General features: G+C 40.1%; 1 protein-coding gene across 2 annotated transcripts in view; it reads right to left on the bottom strand.

Annotated features, from left to right (window-relative positions):
- The window catches only part of SPPL3 (signal peptide peptidase like 3), a 56,107-nt gene that overhangs the window by 15,611 nt on the left and 14,380 nt on the right, over window positions 1–26,116 (bottom strand). The window contains exons 2-3 of one of the 2 annotated variants that reach the window (XM_059863968.1): window positions 7,782–7,859; window positions 2,086–2,180 (exon numbers count right to left, since the gene is read on the bottom strand). In XM_059863968.1, the coding sequence (XP_059719951.1) occupies window positions 2,086–2,180; window positions 7,782–7,859 (173 nt within the window). The remainder of the gene's footprint in view (window positions 1–2,085; window positions 2,181–7,781; window positions 7,860–26,116) is intronic. The other variant, XM_059863969.1, reaches the window with a different exon arrangement.

The following is a 26,116-nucleotide window of genomic DNA, read 5'->3' as shown; positions in this document are numbered from 1 at the left end:
CAGGACAACTTTTACTGTATTTCTGAGTTTTCAGAATTACCAGCAAAATTGAGAAGTCCACCTAACCCCACAAATTCCAAGACTTAACCAGTCTCGGTAGCTATTTTTACATTTGATCCCTGGGGCAGGGGGGGAAGAAGCCATAAGCAGCAACCCAATTAAAAATACAAAATACACTTCTACTTGTCGAGCACTAAAGTAACAATAGGGAGCATCTGAAGTAGTCACTTGGTAAGTGACCAACAGAAAATAATACAAGACTAAGACCTAGAAGAGATGTAAAACCAGCTTGACATCAACTGTGTTATCTAAAATAATTAAACACTGCTGTATGAAGGGGGTTTTAGCAATCCTAGGTGAGCCTTTAGGGTTGTGAGACATACACAGTCAAGTAAATATATACACAGATTGTATGTCTGTGTTTCTGTGTAAGAATGTATCTTTATTTTTTCCTGTCAAGAGTGGCAAGTCATATAAATGACAGGTTACCTGTACAACTCAGTTAGCAGTGTATCTGAATACATGGAAAAACCTCAAGCACACATGAAATACATTCACTACAACTTAGGATCTGTTATAAATATTCAACCATTTTCATAAAAGAAAAGCTGAACAAAAAGCAGGGAAGTCATGACAGTTGCACATGGTCATGTCATTTATTAGTTCATGTCACCATTTATTACTCTTAAACATAAGTAGCACAATAAATTTTAAAAATAAAAAGCAGAAGAACTCAGTACTTGGGATTTCTACATTGCTGAGGTCTGGCACATTAAGGTAAAGTGCAATGTAGACAGTCCAGTGATGACAGTGTGAAGACACAAAAATTCTAATCTGTGACTTAGATCTGATTCCTCCTGCTCTGAGAAAGCACATTTAGTCCCATGTCCTTCCACTTCCCAAGGGAAAAAAACAAACAAAACAAAAAACCAGAAATGACACACTACACACCACCTTGGCATCTGGGAATTAGTGCCTGCAGCATTAAATGTCAGAGTTCTTCATTTAATTTCTGATCATTTTGACAGCTAATCCCCTTAATGTGCTTATTCCTTAGCCCCAGACTGTCTTCTCTCCCTTCCCAGATGCCAAAAGCCTCAACTGCTCATTGCTCTATCACCAAGCACAGCAACCAAGTTGCTTGCTTCTCTCTGTGCTGCCAAGAGAAGCAGTGCTGTGACATCTATTTAAATTCCAAGAGTCTACATTAGAAAAGACAAAACCAGCAAGAGACACATACAACATATGTTATTTCATTAATCATTTTAAAGCTATGCTTCTTGCTTTAAACAAAACAAGCTTAGCATTCAGAGTTTCATGCACAGGGCTTCTCACTCCTGCCCTCTATGCTCTGGGAAACTACTTGACTGTAGAGTGAATATTGCCTTTTCTCAAAATATGGCAATATAAATTGCCTTCAGTTAAACTCAAGTATGAATTTACAACACACTGTGCACACTGTGCTCCACTCTAACTGGTCAGCTCCATATTTTTACCTGCAAAACTGTGCATGTCAGATGGCCAAGCTGCCTGCAATCTATTTATAGATCACAGAAGGGACAGTCACCATGCAGGAGCTGACATGTTAATCCCACTCAGAACAGACAGTGTGCAGACACATACTTTGTTGTCCATTATAAATGAGTTGCCCAGAGCCATGTGAACTCTCTACTCAGTTTCTCTACTGATAAGGTGAATCCTCCTTAGGGATTTGTCAGTGCACCCTGCAATCCCTCCCTGCTTACAGACTGGCCAACATGCCACAGCAATGAGCTCCAGCCAAAAAGGAATTACACTCCCTTCTCCTGACTGTGGGGTGGCTTTTTTCAAAGTAAAGCTGTTTCCATTTCCAGTCAAACCTGACAAACTGTGCCACATGCAGTTTTTATGCATTATGGATTATGTTGATGTTTTAAACTCAGCTCCCAGCTGTGGACAGCGGTGTCAGAGCAGAGCGAGGTGGGGAGTGCCCAGACACCGCCTGGGACCTGGTGAACCTGCAATGCAGCAGCTCAGACCCACCCTCAGGGCAAGCAGGAGGTGCAGCACTGAGGTGCAGCACTGAGGGTAAGGAGTACAGCTGACCCTTACTGTTATTGGTGCTGTTGCCATTAAAAGACCCAGCGGCGCTGCTGTTGTCCTTCTCTTTGTCTTGGTTCTCAAAGTCCATGTTCAGAGACCTGCAGGGAACAAAGCAAATGTGACAGATGAGTTCCAAACTCCTGCTCAGGCTCATCAGCTGCAGTCTCATTCCCACTGCCACAGCACCCTGCCCCTGGAAAAGCCCTGTAATGCTGGTTATTAGAAACACCACCAGGCACAGTGGGAAATTAAAATAACTGAAGTGCTTCGTTCCAAATGAGGCCCCACATCCCAGATTCTGACAGTGAGATCAGTCACCAGTGTCTACACTGGGGAGTGCTGAAAATCTGTGCTGCTGTTTGTTGTTACCTGATTTCTGGGAAGTGTAGAACATGATGGAAGCACAATAAACATTTCAATGCTCTTGTGAATTTGAACTCTTTCCAAGTTCTTATTTTTGTTCCTTTTCTTTCAAATTTGACTATCAGGTTTCATTTTTAAGACAATAATACTTCCTTCCTTGAAATGTTCTCATGAGTGACCCAAACTAGCTTATAAGTGTCTGCTTAATGTACAGTTTTACTTCACTGAAAAAATTTCAGCAAAGCCTAGAAAATAATCAGATATATATTTTACATGCAGACAGAACAGATGACTAGAGGAAGCTCTGAATAAATAGTACAAATTAATACACTTTTATTAATCCATAGGAGCTGACAATGCTCTCCTGAGTAGCCAGCTCAGCTGTCATTGATTCATCTTTTCATGTTGGTATAAATACTTTTTAAAAGTTTCAATTTAGGACAGTATTCTACCCCTTTTGCCACAGTCCTTCACTTTGATACAACTTCCAAGTTATATTCTAACACATTTGGCATAACATTCTGAAAAGGGGGAATTTCACTCAAACTCTGTTTTGACCAGCAATAATTTCTATTGTTAAATTTGATGTGCTTTTTAACAAAAATCTACCAGCAATCAAGTTTACCATGACAGTTTCTCATTGATGCATGTGCGGTATCCAAAATTTAGCTGCATATTGATTTATTCCAACAAGATACAGAGAACCACCAGAAGCACTGTCCATCTCCCACTGTACAGCTCCTGTCTTAAGCTTACAGCAGCATCCAAGTATTTCAACAGAACTTCCAGGTCAACAGGAATTAAACTGCTTTTCCAGTTTAGCTTAACTGAGTTACACAAAGTAAACAAATTCCATTCATTTATCAGACCAGTAACAAATACACCATGGTCTTCTAAACAATTCCAGAGGTGTCAGATATTTTATTGCAGTGCATTGATCCTGTGCTGCAATGCACAGGTGAGCAAGCCTGTGCTGCAGTCCCAGAATCTGGAATTAGGCACAACCAGGTCTACAGGATCAAGACACATGTGGTGTATTAAAGACAGAGGGGTTGAGCAGCTTCACTCCATAAAACAAAACCAAGAAAAAGGCTCTTCTAGCACAGAACTGGTTTGTTTCCTTTGCTTCTATTAAGCAAATGCTCCCCAACAGGGTTATGAGATTAAAGCAGCTTTTGGTCTCAGGCAAAACACGAGGAAGCTCCCACCTCAGACCCAGAGTGCTTCTACACAGATCATGGATCATCAGCTAGAGTTATGGAAAATACAAAGAGGCAATAGAGAACACTAAAATTCTAACAAATTAATCTGTTGTTCTTAGCTTGTTCTTTTAAAGATCTCTTTGCTCTGCCCTTTGTTTGGAGTGCCTCCATCATTCACTTGCACTCCTTTTCCCCATTATGCATTGTAGCTTTATAGTTTTCCTCTCAAGCTATAAAAATCTGGGAGGAGGCTGACAGCCCTCCAGGACTTGGTCCAAGATTCAGACAAACAAGATAATTCTTTTCTCAGTGCAGTGTTTTCTTCCCCTCTGAATCAGCACAGTTTAGCAAGAACCTCACACCATCATTCTCCCAGTGGCATCGGGCAACTCGGAACTTAAGGGATTTCTATCAGCAGAGAAAACTGGAAATAAAACCCATCAGATCTACTGCTCATAAAAAACCTCAGCCCCTCTCTTTCCATTGCCATAGTGTCAGCAATTATTACTACCTATAAATATCCGTGCCTCCAAAGTAAGCATAAATTAGGAAATTACTTTCACTTAACAACACAGCTGCTCTTCCAAGCCAACCTCTGAATAATCTCCAACTGTTTTATGATTTGGCTCTTCCCTCTGCTATGAATTATCACTAACACAATAAAAAAACATAAGAAGCAATCACTAAAACACCTTCCAAGAAAGTTAAAAATCATACTGTAAAACTAGATAAACTCAGAACTACTGGGCTGTAGAGAAATGGCAAGCTGGGAAACATTCCCTGTTTTGTTCAAGTTTCTCCTGGGCTCCCAAGGGAATGCTGAGTCAGCATCTTCCCTGGGGCACTGAGCTGCTCCTTTGTTTCTTCTGTGGGTCCTCAGAGCTCCAGCTGGTTGCATTTCCAGTGCAGGGTTTCAAAGCAAGCAGTCACCCTCTCACAGGGAGCCCCTTGGGAGGGTTACACTGAGGCCAGAGGAATGAGTAAGCTGCTGGCACAGCACTGCCTGCAAAGTTCACATTCAACCATGGATCACTCCACTGCAGAAATGCCTCAGGGAAACCCTGCAGGAGATGTTCTTATCAAGCAATGGAGAAAATAGGAATGCAAGGATTTATCTACAGGGGCACCTGCAGATGCAACTTATTGAGAAGCCCCTTCTTGATTTAGCAGTGAGGACAGCCACCCACCTGAGAGCTCTGGGAGCATGGGAAAGCCCCTTGGAAAGCCAACCCTCAGCACACCATGTTCACATGACACTCTGGGTTCACCATGTGAGCTACTTTCTACTCACACCCACACTTTGGATACTCAAAGCCTACAGCCAGAAGGCCCCAGAGTCATCCCACACTTCTCAGGTTGGCTCAAAAGCAGCTATTTGAACAGGAAGATTCTGGGTTAAATCTGGCTTTACATAAGCTGAGAGCCCCTGTCTGGGGATGTGATAGGATAGAAAAAGATTTAGCTGCTACCTGCAAAGTAACTCCAATATTAAAGTCACAGAGAAGCATTCGGACAAGAAGGTGGCTGTCTTGTCCTCAGAGACAACCTGTTTCAAGCTGAGCTCACCTCTTTAAAAATCCACAACTAACACATCTACTTGCATGCTCCAGTTTACAGCTTGTAATGGTTTAAAGGATTAGGCTTGCCCCTTTGGCAGCCAGCAATAAAAGCATGTCAAGTTCAAGGACTGAGAGCAGTCAGAGTGTACATGAGAGGGACGTTCAGAAGGGCTGGAAGCGAAAACTCCTGACCCAGCACAAACGTAGGCAGGAAATGCTCCTTCATGCACAGGCAGAGAAGGGGAACTTGGCTCTCTCGCTGCACTTTGCTCTGGCTCTGGGCTTTACCCACAATTTATTAGACATTCTTCTGACTATACTGGGGGTTTGGGATTTATTCATTTGTTTTGGACAAATGCTTCTATTAATAAGGACAGTAGACCAAGGCTTTCCTTTGTTCCCCTGACGCTGCCTGCCTTAGATTAGATCCACCACACACGTGGATTTTATCCTAATGACTCACCCACCCAATTCTTTCTGATCCTATTACTGCACTGCTGTTTCAGCCTCTTGCCAGGAATATTACAACAACTCTACCTGCTTCTTTTCAGTTGAAAATCAGAAAGCAAACCCACCTTCTGCAACACAAAGGTTAACTGAGGAGTGCTGTTTTCTTTTTGTCTTACAACAGCTCTGCAGGAGACGAGCACTCAAATCCAGATGAACACACCACTGCTGACAGATGAGAATGAGCACCCTAAGCTGTAACTTTTATCTTTCCAGCACATCAATTTTCTAAGAAAATTCATCCACTTTGCCAGAAGTTTTCACTTTACTACTTTAAGAATTTCCAGATGAATATAATTTTGTAACTTACTACCACACTTCAATTTCTTAAATAACTTGATTGTATTTCAGACCTGTTTGTTAACAACACTGCACAATTTTCTGTAAAAAACTACTTTGACCTCACTCACTGATCCAAGTGAATCAGAGTTTGTCCAAGTCCCCAGTGTAACTGTGGGTTTCAGCTCAGACGCCTGCTAAAGAAACCACATACAGGAGATGAATTAGGAAAGTAATTTTAAAACTCTGGGACCCTATTTTGGTCTCTAACTCACATCATGGTGTCTTCAGGATACACACAAAGGCAAAAGACCAAAACAGGACATTTCCTCAGTGGTCTGTATCCATCACCATCCCACTAGCCCATCCTGTGAGTCAGACTGCTCTGGAGTTCACAGTCCTTGCTAAGTGAGTGGTTTTAAATGAAAAATATAGGACAAAATGCTAAGAGCATGTGTAGGTACCAACAGGAAGAGGATGGCAAACAGCAGGGGAAAATTTTGAAGGGCAAGGAGCTCCAAGAAAGACAAGCAATTGAAGTTCACCCACTCCTGCTGTTTTATATTGCACCATGTTTTCATAATTGAATTTTAATAAATGCTATTGCTTCTTGCAGCCAGATGCATAGTTCCTTTTTATACAATAGCATAAATTCAAATAGTTAAAAATTTAATTAGTTCCTCAACTATATGCTAATCTGACTCAAAACTTGAAGAAAAAACTAAACAAATCCAACCTTTGATTACTTTTTTATTCTGATCATCTCTGGATTTTGTTTCCCTAAAGTCTTCTATTTTAATTTCACCAGCAGTGCTGTTACCTAACACTTGCTAACAACAGACAGCTCTTGCAAAAAAATTGGCTCTTTCATTATATGACTTTATTAACTTACAGTAGTGATATAAAACCTCTTATCCTAAAACAGCTGCAGCTTACATCATATGGATGAGCACAGCTATCATCTATTTCAGGAATACTCATAGCAGTTCAGAGACTCTGTAGTGAGTACAAGGCCTTTTATCACAGAGCTGTGAAATGAAGCAATGTTCTTCAAGAAGCAGAAAGAAAGCCATGCTGTATTTAAGTTAAAATAAAACCCAAACTTTCATATTGTGATTATATTGTTTCAATATGTCAGTATGAGCCTCACTCCTTAGGTGCCATCACAGTAAAACCGACTGTATAATACAGCAGGCAAGTCTAAGAGGATAATTGAGTTTTCTCTAAACTATACTCAAGTCTCCTAAAATGAGGCAAATTTGATTTTTGAAGACTCAAACTCATCCTGCAGCAGTTCTCAGATGCTTTGCTGGAATTCAACACTGGCAGTGTTTCCCACTTCTCCATGAAGCTGTTACTGACACTCAAACAAACAGCACTGGGACCCAGGGACTGCTGTTCCACGGGACAGGTTTGAAATCACAGGAGAGCATTCACAAGCTACCACCACTGGCTAATGGATAGAACACTGCTAGCCAGAACACTACCTTCTATCTGTCTCAACAATCCTTTTCTACTCTCTGAAATATGATTTTACAGAGCTGTCCTCAACGACTGACTTTCATGTTATCTTATATGTGCTTGTACCATGACAATCACATCTTTCAGAAACCCCAGCTCGCTATTATTTCTTCCTTTTCCATTTCCTTCTCAGAAGCAAATAATTTTTATGTTGGCTAGGTCTGACAAAGATAAAATGAAACAAAAAGGCATAAACTGTATTCAGTCACTTGCAATATTTTTACTTGAAAAATAAAAACTCTGCAGAACCTTAAAAAGAAAATCTTACCTGAAACTGCCGTAGACTATGAGGAGAATAGAAATCAGGAAGGTAGACACTTGACTGGAATCCACAAGGGAATATGCCCTGGAATTAGGAAAAAGAAGGCAGGTTTGTCATTGTGAGTGTCCATTTGCTAATTCTTTTTCTTATTTTAATACAAATACAGAACTGGATGACAAATCATGGCAGCTCCCTCTGAAGTTCTTGTCTCATCTAGAACACAAATCCTGTAGCTTGTGAATTAACTCATTATATTCAAGGCTGCAGCATGAAAAACCTGCACAGCCACCAAAGGACAACTCAAAAAGCCTTGTGGTAATTTATTCTGAACTCACCAGATTCAGGGGTTTTTCCTCAAACTCATTGAAATTACTTCAATTGCAGATACTGCAAAACCTGCACATCAATAACAGGAACCTGTTTTCCATAACACTTCTCACATCTTCAGAGTGGATATGGCAGTTAAGGCTCACTTAGCTGGGGGCAAAACCCCCAGACAAATAAAAGAAACCCCCCCAAACCTCACAACAAGCAGCAACAAGCCTTTATGAAACCACACACAATCACCTCCCTATTCCACCGAGCAGATCACTCAATGCAGCATTACTGATGGACATTTCAAACCCAGCTTTATCTGACTGACTTCCTAATGCAGCACACTGGGTTTAAAGCATGGAAATATGAACATGAGTGCAGCAGAGGCCACTGTGCTGGCAGGAGCACAGCAGGCAAGGAGAGGCTCTGGGAGTCACTCTGCAACTCCCAACAGCTTTTCCATAACTTGTACTAAAGTAATGGAAAACAACAAGAATAATACTCTACATTAATTGCATCAGCCTTATCCTACAAAAGACATAACTGAATATTTCTGAAACCAACCAAAAAGCCTAATTTCAGCAAGGCCATGGATATGGAACAAAGATAATTGAATTACATGATTGTTCTAAATTAAGTACCACTGAGCAAATAAAAACTGAAGATACGAGACAGTTAAAGAAACACTCATCCCATTCCCAATTCAAAAGCAATTTAGGGATAATTACCAAACCACTAGAAACACAATTTAAAATACTTTTGTTTAATATATAAACACAAATATGAATCTGCTACTACAGAAACTCAATATTAAACATCACTGACAAACAGACTGCCTCTTCTAGATGGAATTATATACTAGTGCAATAAGCTTTTAAGAAATTAGAAACTGCTTTGCTTAATTACCATTAATAACTTCCACATATCTCCACATTAAAAGTGAAAATCAGGTATCTTATTTGCTCATAATGTTGGCCAACACATAAAGACAATCTTAAGCTTTAAGTATTGTATTTTCTTTGTATGCATGACCTTTAGTTACCAGGCTGTGGAACAGAGCCCTAAAAAGCATCCATGAAGATCAATACAGTGAATTGCAAATACATGCAACATAACAACTCAGCACTTACAACCAGTGCACATATAAATGTTCAGGTTATACATAATACAGTTCACAGCACATTATTTTCATGCCATGGGCACAGCTAAACTCACATCAAAGGAGACAGCCTGAGGACAATCACACTGGGTTTATGTCCTGTTTCTAGCTCTGACTTCAGAGGGAAGCATTCCCTCACCCAGCCTTGCACAAAGGGAAAGGAAAGCTTTGCATTGCTTGGATTTGAGAATAAATAGTGGAACTAGTCTATTAAAAGAATACTCAGGAACTCCACATTTATGAGAAAAACAAAATGAATGGAATTTCAGAATGGATTAAACTGAATTTTATTAACTTATGTTCATAAAATTTTATCTTCACAAATCAGCAAATACTTTTGAGATGAACAATGTTTTCTACACAATTCTTCATTCAGTGACAACACTGGAGGCTATGATAATTAAAATGCCATTTTGTCATAATTTTAACTGTTAGTCACAACAGCACTGTAAATGCTAAAACGATTCATAAAGCAGATAAAATAGAGATGATACATGGACCATGGATCAGCCCTGTGCATAATCCATCAGTTTTGTATTGAAACTGAGAGCCCTCTGGTTTGATGAAGAAACTGAAGAAATGCAAACCCGTGGTAAACAATGATCCAACACATCCCAACCCTGCTGACAGGCTGCACCGGTGCTCAGGACTGCAACCTGCTGATTCTGGGCAAGGCAGAAATGAGAATTAAAGTCCTTCCATGCTGCACAAGTGAAGTGCAACAGAGTAATCAGATGTTTCCTGACCACCCCCCACAGAGATCCTGTAACAGGACAACCTAAAAGCTCAGTGTGGCTACCAGGATAATGGTCTGGGGAAATTCATATTCACTGATACTCCAGCAAACAGGGCCAGGGAGATACAGTCACACTTTCCTTCCTCCTCGGGCAGCTGGAAAAAAACAAGGCAAAACACACTGAGTGTTACAGGCTGAACCAAGAGAGCAGCTCAGGCACGTCCAGATTCCATCCAAAGTTTCCAACACAAGTAACCCACAAGCAAACTTGAAGGATAATTTGACAATGCCAAAGTGAATCTCATTGTAATAAAACCACACATCTTTTAAACATTAAATTTCCCTACATTATTTAAAGTATTGCACAAGACCTGAAACCAGAACTGCTTCCTAAAATCCTAACCAATGACTGGATGGACAGTTTGTTAAGAGACTAAAAATCCTTGATCCCAAATAAATACTTCCTAACACATTGATCTAGGTTAGACGTAATAAACAAATGACTATCACAAGAAAGAATCAAAAAGTAAGATTACTTCCAAGTTTTTAATACTATTCAAAATGCCAGTGTCTTGCAAACCAATTTGTAATTTTAACTGAAATTTAAATACCCTTCTACAAGCCCAACAGATTCCCCATGCACAGAACAGAATTCTCCCATAGGCATATTTCAAGTATGCACGTTGATGTGCTCTCACAGCCAAAGGGCATCAGTACCACGCTCCTCTCAAGAGGCATCAGCCAAAGCCAGAGCCCACACCAATGGCAGTTTTCAGGAGCTGCAGTCACACTGAAGCAGCCTTCCACTGCACATATAAAAATGAAACCAGCTTCCTTCTAACCAGGTATTTCTGTAATACTCTTCAATCTTGGAACAAGTAATGGAAACTTATGCACAGAAAATGTCTGTAACAAGCTTGTGCACAGTTATGCTTTGACTTAAGTACTGACTTTAGGTGCAATTCTCAGTACTTACAACATGACAATCTACAAAGAAAATATTCTTCATCCTCAATCTGAAAATTAATACTGGATAAGGCCATGTTAAAGGCTCTTTTGAAGACTGACTTCAGTGCAGTTCACCTGTGTCTCCTGTTACAAGAACAACTCCCAGCTCATTCCCAAACTCTGGCATATGTGCAGAGCACTGCTCAAAATACAAAGACAACATGGGTTTTCCCAAGGAAATACATTTTTCAGGATTCATGCACTACCACACCTGAAATTCAACACCCAGGTAAGGAAGCTGCTTTAAGACTTACTATTAATAAAGCTATCAGATTCTTGCTTAGTTAAGTAACAAGTAACTAATTATTACACCCTAGTACTTAATAAAACCAAGCACTCAAGTGCCTTAAGACCGTTTTCTCAGCCAGCTACTGAGAGGTGACTTCCCCATTGCTTCCTCTATAACCTGAGCTCTCACTCTGAACATGCATCTTTACATGGCTGAGATCAATTTTCATGAATTCTCTGCCATCAGGCATCTATTTCTGGCAGCTTGATGGGCAAGTGCTCCCAACACAGAGCCTGCTAAGGCATGCCAAGCCAGAGACACAGCAAGCACTGTTCCATAACATATTCTGTGTGTCTGCCCCAGAGCCTCACAGTGAGAGCATTGTCCAGACAACAATGCCAGCAGAGCTGTCCAGCCTGGCACAGAGTGCTCCATAGACCTTTACCTACAGAACAATTCCAGGGATGCCCAGCCACTGGGACACACCAGCACTCCCAAGCAGTAACCATGCAAAATACCACAGCACTGAGAGCTGGTGTTCCAAGCAGCACTCTCCCCTCTTCTGGGAAAAAATGAATAACTTCTGTATTCCCAAGGGAACAGAGACCCACTTCATTCCCAGCCAGGGAAGATGGTAACCAGCTAATCCACGTTGTCACAACAACAGTAATGGCACCCCACTGAAGACACTTGGAAGCTCTTCCCCCTGAAGCAGCAGCTGCAGGTCAAGCTCTTTGCCCCTGTCCCTCTAGGTCCAAGCTCACCTGTCTTTGAGGACATTTACCCTACAAAGTCTCTGCCATCTGCCTACTGTTTTCCTCTTATGTACCTTTTGGGGTTTTTTTCTTTTGTATTTCCACTCAAGAAAATCACCCAGTCAATACAAGCACTGGTTTTCAGGTTTCAGCTCTTCCTTATCATCAAAAGACAAGCAGTTTCTGGATAACAGTCCTTCCAAACCTCCAGAAGGAAACTTCAGGCACAGTCTGGTGATTCTTTTTGCCCTCTGTGTTGAGCAGTAAGAATGTGCAACTCGTTTTGTTCAATGAAGACCCAAACTAGGAACCAAAGGTGTCTCCAGATGACAGTGTAGAGCATTCCCCTCTACACAACCCACTTGTCATGGGCAATCTGAAATTACCACAAGCCAACACAGCCATCACAAAAGCAACTTCTCACCTTTTCCAATCACCTGTTCTTCATCTCATCTCTGCATAACCATCTGCAAAATCACACACAAAACCAGACTGAGGGACGTGTCTCCCTGAATAATAATGAACAAATGGAAAAGTTTCTCAAGTGATTCAGACTCCTGATCTGGCCCATCTCTGGACATAAAATCAAAGAGAAAAGACTTGTCAGTGGCAGCATTAGCTTAAGTACCCCAAAATTATTGCTCAAGATATTAGGGAAATTTTATGTATTTGGAATAAAAACCCCTGTTTGCACAAGATGCCTGCTAAATGTATAATCATAAAAATTCAGCCCATCAATGTGTAAATATCACTCCTGACTTCCAGGTACAAGAGAAATTATTGTGAAGAATTCTGCCAAGGGGGCAATGAGAGGCCTGTGCCCTGAGGTTGCCATAGCAATGCACACTAAAGGCCTTGGACATGAATCATTCTCACACAAAAGCTGCTGTAACAGCAGCAAGACAAACCTTCCCTGCATACTTACTGCACCTATACAAGAATGCAAATAATAGAGCAACAAATGAATCACAATGACTTGGGAAGTGCAGCAGATGAACTAAGTTCACTAAAGCTCACATGAAGAGAGATTGCATTTCATCATGCTGGCTTTTTAATCAGTGATCAAAACATCCAAGAGTTCACAAGATTGAGGAAAACAAGACTATAAAAGGATGGTGAGCATGCTAGATAGGCTTGAGTACAAATGGATTAAAATAGAAAAGTTTTTGCTGTGTTTAATGGGACCAAATCTACAACTTGCAGACATCACAGAATCACAAATTCACACGGGGAATGCAAGGAGATAATTTAATTCACTGATCTTACTCTGGGGAGAGACAATCAGTCATGATAGGTGCTTACCTCATCTGTTGCTAAAAAACTAATTGGTGAAAAATTAAGGGACTTTCTTGACATGTAAGTCCTTCTGACTAGAATTTTTGTCCACAACTTTTCTCCTTTGAAAAGTCCTTTTCAAAACTCATGGAGAGCTTTTCACACTGGCCACATCTGGGGCGAAGTGGATCCAAACATGAAGGGATATTTCCACTTGCATATTTCAGTTTCTGAAGGATGTGGCTGCTTGAGAAGTGACCACACAAAACTGCAAATATTTCTCAGCCCACATTAAATCCATGACTATTTACCCAATCAATATGGTACTCTTCATTTGCATTTCAAATACCACCCTTAAAACCAAATGTCAGCTGTCTCCTCACAAGGTAAGTGACACTAATCCACACCCAACACAACATCCATCCCAACTCTTCAAAAGAAAATTCCTCAAAGGTAGGTACCAGCACTGGAAGAGTGATGACAGGGCACCTCCCTCTGCCTCTCCCTCCCTGCTCTATACTCCTCATTCATTCCCAGAACTTGCTGAGGGCACACATTCAGTGTGAGGGTCCCATCTCAGCTGATGGGCAACTCTTCCAAAGGGAAATAGAAAAATCCCCAATATAACACCAAAAAAAAAAAAAAAAAAAACCAACCTAAACCAAATCAGAACAACCAACTTCTGCTGGAAATCTGGTGTTCAATGTCAAAATCGAGGATGGAGAAAATTTCCATTCCCCTGCCCCCAAGGGTTTCATGTATTTCAAAGCATTTTTAGTGTGTTTATTCCATCAGTGATTGTCTTAGCAACAGAAACACAGAAAGCCAAGAAATAGCAGTTGGTAAACTTGAAGCAAGTTGAAAAGTATTTCTGCACTTCCTCTGCCCCACAGCAGGTTTGTACAGCTATTTACTCCACATAGAAAACAACACTGACCCTCACACTGCTGCACTGACCCAGTGACTGTGGCTTTTTTGGATCATGCAAGAATGTGCCACTCAGGAGGAAAAGATTTTCCTGAATCTACCTGCTTTGTAAGCTTTCAAAACATTCTACTATTTTATTCCTTAAAAAGAGTGTGTGGTTACTCAGTGATTAGGGCAATTTATTGCAAAGAGCAATTCATTTCTGGTGCTCATGTACCTGGCAGTTGTGAGCTGCCACTGTAGAATTATTTATTAAGAGCACAAATCAAACTCAAGGACTCCAGAGCACATGAAAGAAGAGCACTGCCATGGACATGAAGATCAATTACAGTTAATTGCACAAATACTCATTTTGGCTGGGGGTGGACTCACTCCACAGGTAAAAGCAACACTGCTTCTTTCCTTTCCTGGATTCCAGGTCAAGGGTATGACTAAAAAGCCTCTTTCAGCTGCCTTATGTGTGTAAGATATATACATATTTAAGAGCCTCCATTAGGCTTGCTGCCAAACCAAAGTTAAATCTGAGTGTAAAGTTAAAGGTATAATTTGAAGTGTGAAGTCATGGCACCCACAGCTGTAAACATATCTCAACACTCTTCCATTCTTTAGTGTGATTCACAGGAAAAGCAAACAAATTGCTATGGCTTCACTCCTGTTAAAGGAATAGCTTGTTTTCCAAAGTAAGTTTACAATTTCATCTCGTTGTCACATGCAGATCTGATTGTCACCCTAAGTGTGAGTAAATCATGGAAACATGGGTTATGTCAGAAAATAAAACAAGTCCAAAGCGAAACAAAACAAAACAAAGAGAAAAGAGTAATAGGAAATGTCCCACTAAAACCAGACTTTCCTACACAGACTCTGTTAGGGCTCAGGCAGGCATTTCAAACTGTAACCAGAGAACAATTCTGCTGTTTACCAGGCAGATGTCCCAGAACAACATTTTCACACTATTAAATACCATACATATATTCTTTTTCTACCCATACAATTTTAAATCCCAAGCACCTCTTCTATTCTTTCCAGAAAGCTGTTTTCCTAAATTATCTCTGCAAGACCAAATTCTAAGCTCCCAACTAAATTGCTAAGAGCAAACACTCCTCTGAGCTCACTTTGAGAGGAAACTGAAGTATTCAATAAGGCATCAGGAGACAGAGTCTTGAAAAAAAAAATAGTTTCTGTTAAAAACATTCTCTGAGCTACTCCTTTGGCTCACCCCACTGTTTGCCAACAGAACAAAGAATAACATGTTTCACAGTTTTTTGGAATTACAGCCACTGGAAGATTTCCAGATTTCACATTCAGCTTGGAGCACTCATTTCCTTGCAGGAATGGGAGCACAACTTCCAGTCCCTGCATGGAAGCACAACAACACTTCAGTCCAAAGGAGCATTATTCCAAACCAACACAGGATAGTGCCCACCTACCTCAGAAATACTTTCAGCTCCTGATGTCCCCAGAGCTCCAGTGGAACCAGAGTCAACAGGATATTTGGGAGCAAAATTTGCAATCAGTGGTTAATGGAGAAAAATTAACCAGTACAGCTTCAAATAAGTTGTACTGGACACAGATATCTGAGTATGAAGTAGCCTGAACTAAAATATATATCCAAAAATCCAACAATCATATGGATTGTCTTTGACATTGTTGTCACAGAAAACACTGCCCTTTTTATTCCACACTGGAATGGGAGCCTGGATACCTAATTTTTATCTCTTACCTAAATACACACTCAAAATACTTTTTTGACATTCCTTATGTTATGGAGGAGGGTTGGTTGGTTGATTTAGACTGGGTCAAGAGTTTTGCTCTAAACTTGTCAAATGAAAAAAGATCTGGGAACCTTCCCTCCTTTTTTTCTCAAAGAAAGAAAAACCAAGCAGTCATAAAAAGCAGAGCATGCTTTTGCTGCCAAATATATGTGACCACCAGCCAAGGAATCCTCTCCAGGAGCAAGATTTTGAAATTGTATCACCAGGAGTTTGCAAATGTGAAAAGTACATCTATACAATGATGTCTGCAATAGGGGACCTCCACTGAAGGAGGAGTATCATTTCAACGAGTTAAACTGAACAAGAATATGTGAAAAACCACATTTGATATCAAGATACAGAGCTTGCTAGTAGCAAATGTTTTACCTGATTTTATATTTTAATTGTGCCACGTTTGTTTTAATTGAGCTGTACCAGATCAGGCAACTTCTTCTACAACACTGGCATCCTGCTGCAGACCAGCCTCAGCAAACTGCTGAGCCAAGGCACAGCCCTGGTTCTGTTTCCTAAAACTATTGTTACTTTTATACCTTCTTGACAATTAAACCTGAAGGACCCCAGTTTCTGACAGGATTTGCCTATGTTGGTTTGAAAATCGAAAGCTTGAGGCAAGGAAAGCCCAACAGGCTCCACTGCAAATTGTATCAACTTCAGTTTGCTCACCTCTGATTCAGTGGCATTAAGAGTTTTGCAAACAAAACCTGCTTTTTCAAACACTTGCCACTGCAATTAGCTTGGGTTTTGGTACTAAAACTTATTCACGGACAGGAGAAGAATAAAGAAGCAGAAAAAACCATCACAGCCCTGGTTTTGTGAAGCAAGTTTTGATTCAGGCCAGCAGCTGCACAAGCAGCAGGTGTGACACAAAGAGAAAAGGAGTCAGGATGTGGCCATGAACAAGGTGGGACTAAAATCCTTCTGGGAACAGCTTACAGTTAGATCTCACTAAGCACATTGTAATACACACACCTGTAATCCAAGCTTTGCTGGAGCTGACATAAATGAAACAAAACTAACCTTCCTACCTTCCTGTAACCAACCTTCCATGCAGAAGTAAGCACTGCTTTAATTAAGTTAATTTTCAAAACAGACCATAAGTACTGTAGTTGCTGCAATATATAACATTTTATAATATTGTGTGCTATTTCAGTCCTTTCACATTTGGCTTTCACCAATAAACTGCAGACAACTTTGCTCCAGCAGCAGAGCTACACCACGGTACAACACCTCGAGGCACTGGCCATTCACTAACAGTAAACCCAGCATCAACAACAAACAGAGCATTCAGTGAGGTGCACAAAGAAGCCATACTGCATTTGCAAGGGCCAAACTATCAGCTTTTTAAAAAGATGTTTGAGGATGAGAAAAAAATGAAGAACCAAATTGCTAAACTAATTAAAGACCTGTATTGTCCTTAACTGTCTACCACTTTCCAAAAGACTTCAGTTTACTGCAGAGGTTAGATTCAAATTGTGCTGCAGTACCATAAAAATTGCCAAACAGAAATACAAATACAATGTTTTTGAGGAAGAATTAAAAGCAGCAAATATCAGAACAAGATGTAAATCTCTAACTATGAGGATGCACATAAATACATGTATGAGGCAGCTGACAAAGCAAGGGAATTGCAGCTTAGCTGCAAGAAAGAACTGACCACACAGGGAGGAGACTTTCCTCAGGGAGAAAACTGTTTCCCCCTCCACAAATAATCAAGAGAAGGACTGAAGGAGGGAGAAGAGAGGAGGTCAAATCAAGATCTGTTACACACAATCCTCTCTTTCCAGAGCCACAAGTATATTTCTTTATGTAAATTTTCAGATTCCAACAGACCAGTGAACTCTGCAAAGGTCAGTCCAATATTTAGCCTACTCCAAAGACTTGCTGAAACAGCTCTTTTATCTAAATTACCACCTTCAACTGTAGGAATTTTCAAAAACCAGCCTTTTTTGCATCAGGAAAAAAGGCAAATCAAGGGTGTGGTTACTGTAATTAAAGTCTACAAAGTACCACTGTGCACGCTGTCTACAGCTTTATGCTCGACAGCCTAATCGTGATCCAAATAACATCGTGCTTCAGAAAGGGCCATCTGGAAACATCAAAGGTTATCCTTGGCACAGGAAAGTTTTCTGCAATTCTGATGGCTAAGACCTCTTTGGATTATAAAGGTATCAATTTATATCCCAGTCATATATGCAACCTGGAGTTTTCAATCACTTGATGGTGAAGCTCTGCATTACACAGAACGTTGCTCAGTGCTGGGTTTCATTTTATGGCACTTCTAATTTCAGGAAAAAAATAAAAACTTCCCTAGAATCATCACCCTAGGCTCCCATCTATGTTTTGATCTCTGTGATTTTTATACTTAACAGAAAAGTGCATTAGAATGACTATAATGACATAAAACAGGAGGATGCTCCCTACATCCAGTTGACAATAAAATACATTTCCCTTGCAGAGGGAGTCCCAGCCTCTCCCACACAGGAATGCCCTGAAGTGCCCCAGGAGAGGGAGTCCCAGCCTCTCCCACACAGGAATGCCCTGAAGTGCCCCAGGAGATGCTGCTGCCAGCCCCAGCTTGGGCACAGCTCTCCCAGCTGGGCTCAGGGCTGCTGCTCCTGCAGAAGCCCAACACTGACAAGCAATTTCTCCCATGACTCAGTGCTGTTAACACAGCTGCCACAGCACAATTCTACACTCAGCCAACAGATCTCAGAGGACCCTGTGCTGTAAGCTGATAAAACATGGGAGTTTCTGTAATTTGGAGTTAAATATTTGTCCCAGTCCTCACTGCTATTCCATCTCCTATGTGCCTCACAATTAGGAGATTCATATTTACTTTGCAAGTTATTGCCAAACAATTAATGTACCACCTCTGACAGTGTGTTCTGTAACAGTCTACAGGCACAATAAATTATATTTTCACTTGAAAAATAAACAGAACCAAATCCAACCTCTCTCAAATAGTCAGAGAACATCAAAACAAGCTCATAAAATTGGACGTAGCCTTACTTTTGAGTATTTTCAAACCATGACACTTGGACTTTTAACTTTTTCTAAATTTAGAGAAGAGGGATTTAGAGAAGAGGGATAGGAAGACTTCAGCTCTACACTTGCTCATGTCAAGAACTCCAAGAAGTTCCTTGGGCCTGTAATAGACCCAAAGCTCTGTAAGAGTATCAGGTTCCTTTGGCAGACACAGGCACAGAAGTCAAACTAAGTTGAACAAGTCCATCTTCCAAACATACAAACATGATAAAAAAGTGCTGGTGGGGCAAAAACAAAAAAAAAAAAAAAAGTGCTGGTGAGCTTCAAGTGGGTGAAGGAACTACCAGCAATGAATCCAGAAGATGCAAGGTATGTTTCCTTTCCTCCCTGAAGCAGAAGCACTGACTGAAACACACCTACTACTTTGCTATTTAAGTGAAAAGCCAAGGACTTAAAAAGAAAAACCAACAAAACAACAACAAAAGCAAAAACCAAAACTTCCATGGAGCTAGAACGAAAAGACTGAAGTAAAATCTCACACCTGTAATACTGTAATGATAATATTTCATAATTCCAGTACTTCATTTCTTAAGAATAATGCACTGCTATTCACAAAATTAGAAATAAAACTCTGAAATAAAAAAGCAACATAATTTGCTTTTTGAATAGCAAATGCAAGGCAACTTCTTTACAAATACTAAACTCCTTTAAACAGGAAATAAATTAGGGCCTACACCACCAATATGTCAAAGAGCAGCTTTTCACTACTGAAGGATCCCACCCAGAGAGAATGCACAAAGGCCTGTTTGAACCCACCACAATTCCCATGCTTAGTTCAGTTATAACTGAGGCAGTACAAAGGGGGAAATTAAGTTTAAAACTGGGAATTTCCTCCTGTTCTGATGCAACTCACACTTTCAAGCACAGGACACACTCCACAAAGTCTCTTAATCAATGGGCAGAAATTACTATTTTACTTAGCACAGGACAACCCAAACAAGCAGATGTGTGTTTATTTGAGGAAGAAAATTTCCGAGCATAAAGCACCAAGATGAGACTACACACAAATACAGCCAAGCAAGGCAGGTATCTGTGCCAAGGGCTGGCTGACTCAGGGTACCATGAAGCAGGAAACAGAACTTCAGCTTCCATTGTTAGCACTGCCCTAAACACACATAAACAGACCCTAATGCAATCACCCTGACAAAACTGCACATGATTTACTACAGAAGTCAGTTAGGGTTTTACATTATGAGCATTATGATTTCCCCACACTAGTGAACCTATTAATGCCAGTATTTTGGACAGACGCTTTTTTTTTCCAGAGGTGTTCTCTCAATTTTCATTTTTTTGAGTCATGTGGTGTAAGAGCACACAATCCATCCAGCACAGAAGGGAGAGAGGACTGCTGAGGGGGAAGGCAGGCTGGGGTACGAATTTAGCTTCAGTGTGAGCAGAATTATTAGCCTGTCACTGGGATGAGTGCAGAGAAGAGTTTCTAAGATGACTAGGAGAGATAGGAACTGAGTTTATTTAGTCTAGAAAAATACACAGTAAGGGGAGAAACCCACAGGCAAAAGGAAACACTAAGTGGAAGAACTATGAGATTAAAATGACTTAAAATAGTGTTACTCACAACAGGGGAACCTATACTCTTTCCCACCACCAAACTGTAAACTGATCCAATTTCCCCCTCAAATCCAATTTCTTTTTCCAATTAACATCTCCATAGTCACAGAACACTAGTGACAACACAAGAAGTGGCAGTTCTTCCAAGTTTCACCCACTGTGCTTTTTTTTGGGGAGGGGACACCAAAACCCAAGGAACACAAAAACCAAGTGGACCAGTTCCAAATGTATTACCCAGTATGTTCTTTTCAGTCTTGAGAAACAAGAAAAAGAAGGAGAACATGTCCTACTGCTCTTTTGTACTCGCTTATTCTAACAGTAGAGGTTTAATTAAATGATAATGTTCAGAGATTATTAGAGGCATCTCACATGCTGAGCTGGGCTTCCAAATGCTGAAATGCTTATTAACAGCACATTTTCTCAACAGCAGCTGCCATGTCTTCAATATTGCACCACAAAAACCTTTTGGACAAACTGAAGTACAGGAGTCTTCATGTACAGGACCAAATGAAATCTCTGTTTGACCAGCATCAAATTACAGCCACTTGAAAACTGAACTAGTTTCATCAGAGAGATTTTGTCATTTCATCATGTATCATTCTCCTTCTACAAACAAAGAACTGAACTGTGCACCCCAGATGCAGCATCAGACAACACACAGGCTGAGTCTGTAATATTCTGCAAACCCAGGGATAGCCATGCTAGAAAATTACTAGAAATCCCAAACAAAACCAAAATACTATTTTTACTGGACAAAATGTTTGCCTTTCAAAAAGCAAATTTCTAGGTAAAGGCACTGAGATAACATTACACAGAAAAGTAAGTTCTCTCCTGTTTCAGGTCGTCCACTAATTTGCAGCAGTGATTCTAAATACACATTTCATTAATTCAAACTGTACTCCTTTAATGGGTGTTTTAGGCTAGAGAAACTGCAACACAGCAGAGCGGAGATCCACTTCTAAAAAGAAGTTTTTCCCTCAGTATTCATTAAATGTCACAGCAGAGTCAGATTACATCTTTACCAGCATAAACTGAACCCAGACAAAACGCCAGTCCAGCCCTGACAGGAGCAGCCAGATCAGATTTTTCAGGAGTTGGTAAAAATCACGACACTTCCAACCACATGGAAAGAAAGGAAAACACATAAATGCAAGCCAGGTTACCTTCTATTCTTTCCATCTTTAACAGGATTGCTTTGAAAAGAGTGAACAGACACTTTAGTATAAATTCTGAACCCACAAAAGCAATGGCCTCCAATTTTGACATTAACTTAAAATCATTTCCCCAAGGATTAGGGAATTAACAGCTCAATTCTTTTAGGAAAAACACAGAACTGCTGGGCTCAATGGGGATGTCCTTGCAGCAGCAGCCTCAGAACAACTTAATATATGCCTGGCATCCAGGAGCTATAAAACAAACATGATGTGGTTTTGAACACAGGCTGCTGATGCCTTAGTAGAAGACTCAGCTTTCCAGGAAATTTTACATGCTGGAAGCCTAAATGCTGATCCTTCACCATCTGTTTCAATTCACATTTTCATGTAATGTATGGAGCCAATAACAAAACACAAATCAAAGTGAGTGACCAGATTTTAACACTTCAAGTAAACAAAACAATCTTTTCAACTTGGCAACAGTCTTCCACTATCAACATTCAAACAAGTGAAATCAAACTGTATTTGTGGGGAGGAGCAGTCTCTTATCACACCAATAAATACACAGCTGGAGAGACAGAAACCTTTCAGCATGTACACACAAGAGTTGTGATATTCTCAAGGGGTACATAAAACATCTATGTATCATTACTTTTAAAAATTGCCTCCCACCAGAAGCAGCTTTACCATTTTGTCAACAGTATTAGAAAACTAGAACAGTAACTTACATTTGAAAATCTGAAGTTTTCCTGCTTAAGGAAAGAGTACAGAGCTAAGGACATTCAAAATGTACTGAGAAAACAGAAAAGGGGTTGCCACAGGTCTCTTAAGCAGCACCTGGAAACTGCCATGGGAGAAAAATAACCCTGAGCTGGAAATGCAATGTTTCAGCAATCAATATTTTCATAACACATTAGCATATTTTCATAAGACTTTTGATCTAGCCATTCAAACTAGGCAGGCAGGATCCATTTTAAAAGCAGTATTGTGTATAATCAAGGCTGTAAGACAGCTCATAAAAGAGAAGTCAGCCTCTTTTTGAAGTCATTTCAGTTTTAATTCATTTAACTTGCACAATTTACCTCAAGGGTTTTTTCCCATACACATACAACATATATGGGAAAGACTTAAAATCATGACATACTACTTAAATTTTCTACTCCAAATCCTATATGGTGCCTGTACCATTTTTTAAATTTCTGAATTCAGAAAACTGTTTAATACTGATAGAGAACAATTTTCTCCAATCAACTGATCTCAACCTTTTTTTTTTTTTTCCAGCCAGAATGCAAACACCTGGAGTCTTAGCAACATTTCAAATATAATCCTTGTGTCCCCCATAACCACTCCTAATTAGGCACCTCCCCTTGGTTTCATCCCAGCTCTGGATTCCAATGTCTCAAAGCCACCCACAAAAATACTACCGAGCTAAATCCTCCCAATATCCTCCTAATCCCAGGGGTACTTTAGGCAACAGACCAGTCTGAAAATACCCAAGTGCCCTGGGAAGGCAGAGATTACACTCTCTTGTGCTGTAGCTATATTTCTGCTGATATTTCTTGCTCAGAAACAAAATGCTTTTTTGGAAAAGATTCTGTAGTGAACATCCAGATGTTTAACCTTCCTAAAAATAACCAAGTTCACCCTTGGAACAGTCATAATTCCAGAGCACCCTTTAGGCAAAAGCACTCACATCAGAACTAGAACACAGACTCACTCCAACAAAAGTTAAACTCAGGAAAATGTAGCAGCAAGATGACAAAGCTGACTTGAACATTAGGATTTTTGGTTGATTGTTGAAGACACCTACTAAATTTAGACACAATTCACGGTGAGTTTGCCACCTGTTGATTCCTGCACCTAAAAACAATATGGTATTTTGAGACCAAAATAATATTAAAATGCTATTTCACTTTCATAACATTATTCAGATTTGACTGTACAGAGTGAACAAAGTAAAATGAAAAATTTTAAAATATCCCTTAATCATCCTTTATGTTTTATTTGAAATCTGCTTTTGCTAAGAAGTAAAGCACCACAAGGATGTAGCTAACACAATTTTTAAGTTGTTTTTAAAATACTCTCTCATCACTGTTTGGCACTGGGGAGACTTTTTAAGATTTTATGCACAGGCAACTGCAACTTCTGTTGTACAGAACAACAAAAATCACAACAGCTCAAAGGTTCAGACATTTTCCCTGCTTGTTTTGTTGTCTATTTGTTAAGACAGTTCTAAATAAAAGTATTTAGAATGCAAGGGAAGGCAAATAATTATGCAAAATTAACAAAGTTGGGCAACATTTTAAGATGAGAAAGAGAGAAAAATGTGACAAAAAGGTGACAGATACGATTTGTAGATGAAAAAATGAAGAGAATTTTACTTCACTGTGAACTTTTTTTACTCAAGACTGAACACTAGTTTGTCCAGATTTTTGTCTAATATCTCCCAAAATTTCTTTTAAATATAACAGTATAACTCTTGGAAAACACATTTTCAACCCCAAAACCACCAAACACATACAGAACCATGCACCTCTTAAGGCAAGGGCTCACATTTATTAGCAATGCTGCAGGACATGTTGAGATTGCACTTCTGCAAGTCAGAGCCAAGTTCTCAGCCAGCAGCCAGCATTTGCTGGCACCTCAGCAGGTAGATGGGAACAGTTCCCTTTTTCTGGAACTGCCATGCTACCCATAAATTTGTCATGTTCAGACAAATGGACACAGGTTATCCAAGTCCCTCTTCTGGGGGCACCTGAAACCCTTCACTTCCAAGACCAGCTCCCCACACAGCCAGTGGAGAAGGACACATTTCTGCCCAGGGCTGACAAGTGTCCTCTGCTCTCCCCATTCCCTTCAGGTATTTATGCAGTCCTGGAGCTGAAGTTTAACATTTAGTCCATGTGAATAATCACCCCATAATTTCTGGTATGTTTCTGGTATATACCAGCAAGACTTCAATTAGTTTACACAGGTTTTGTACAATAGGTGGTATTTTCTGTCTCTGATTAATAATTGTGAAGGACAGAAACACTGGATTAAAAATAGCATGATTTTAAAGAACTACATGCAAAACATGCATGCAACCCCCAAGAGTTTTTGCTCAATTCAGCTCATGATGAAGTCTTCACTCTTCTCTCTTTCAACACCTCTCACTTATTACATTCACCTAAGCAACCCCATGGGAAACCACAGACATTACTAAATATTAGAAACTCAGTGGAAGGCAAATGCTGGATTTGACCAGGAATGTGATGACAAAGAGTTTGCTCTAGGCTCCTTTCATGTTTTAGAAAGCCAATTTGCTTTCAGTTCATTTTAGGGGGAGAATGACATAGATTCCAGAGATGTAGTCAGCTATATGAAATCTTGTTTCACAAAACAGAAAATATGAACCACAATGTCTGCTCTCCTGGGAACAGAGGATAAACATCTAATCACATAGGCCCTTACAAAGGAAAACATTATCTTTTATTGAGAAGACTAGAAAAACATTCTTTTTCAATATCAGGCATTTGATTTTCTGCAGTAAGTGTGCAATGGCAGTACAACTCAGTTCCAGACAAGGTGCAGTATGAACTACCACAATGCCACTGGTAAAGCTGATGATTTTCACATTTTTCTATCAAATGAGATTTAGTAATAACTGTTTCCAAAAAGAGAAGAAAGTATACAAATTACCCACCAAATTTCAGACAAGATGGAATTTAACTCATCTTACAACAACAGGAAAAGGAAAAAAAGCAAAAATAGTCTCTGGCTTATGATACACAGTCACAACATAGCACAGAATTGTTCCTTTTAGAGTCTCCACTATTACACATGGACAACAAAGACACTGGCACCAGCTTTCTTCAGTGCTGACACTTCCCTGGTGTTTAACACATACCTGAATCAGGTCTAATTTCTCTTTCTCTTTCTAACTCCAACCACCAGAAAAACAGTCTGCTGGATTTATTCCTCATTTGCCAGATTGTGCAATGGCTTCCCATTCATTTCACAGTTACAAAAGAGTCTCCTTGGGGTTTGCAAGACCTGTGTAAGAAACTCTGCTCAGCATGAAACTGCCAGTCCTCAGTTCTACAGGGAACTCATGGCCTTCCCAGTTTCAAGCTCTCAGTTCTGAGCAGAAGGGTCTCTCTCAATGTGCTTCTCTCTTGTGGAACACAAATTTGGCAGGAGCACCGTGCTGCTCCTAGCCCCGTGCCTCCATGTGCACCAGACAAAACAAGTCTGGCTCTTCCACCCTCCCTTCAGGAGAAATACCATGAAGCAGGTGATTTATTTCATTGGTAAACCGTGAGCCACCTTGGCAGCAGCTGTCCTATAAATTTATAAGACAGATAAATTGTGAGAATAAGTAAGCTGTATTCCCTGCCCATCTTTGTGTGCAATTC

The sequence above is a fragment of the Haemorhous mexicanus genome, chromosome 19 (genome assembly GCF_027477595.1).
Source record: "Haemorhous mexicanus isolate bHaeMex1 chromosome 19, bHaeMex1.pri, whole genome shotgun sequence".
Lineage (NCBI taxonomy): Eukaryota > Metazoa > Chordata > Aves > Passeriformes > Fringillidae > Haemorhous > Haemorhous mexicanus.
Note: the sequence above shows the minus strand (reverse complement) of the source record. Positions and strands in the feature narration are given on the sequence as shown.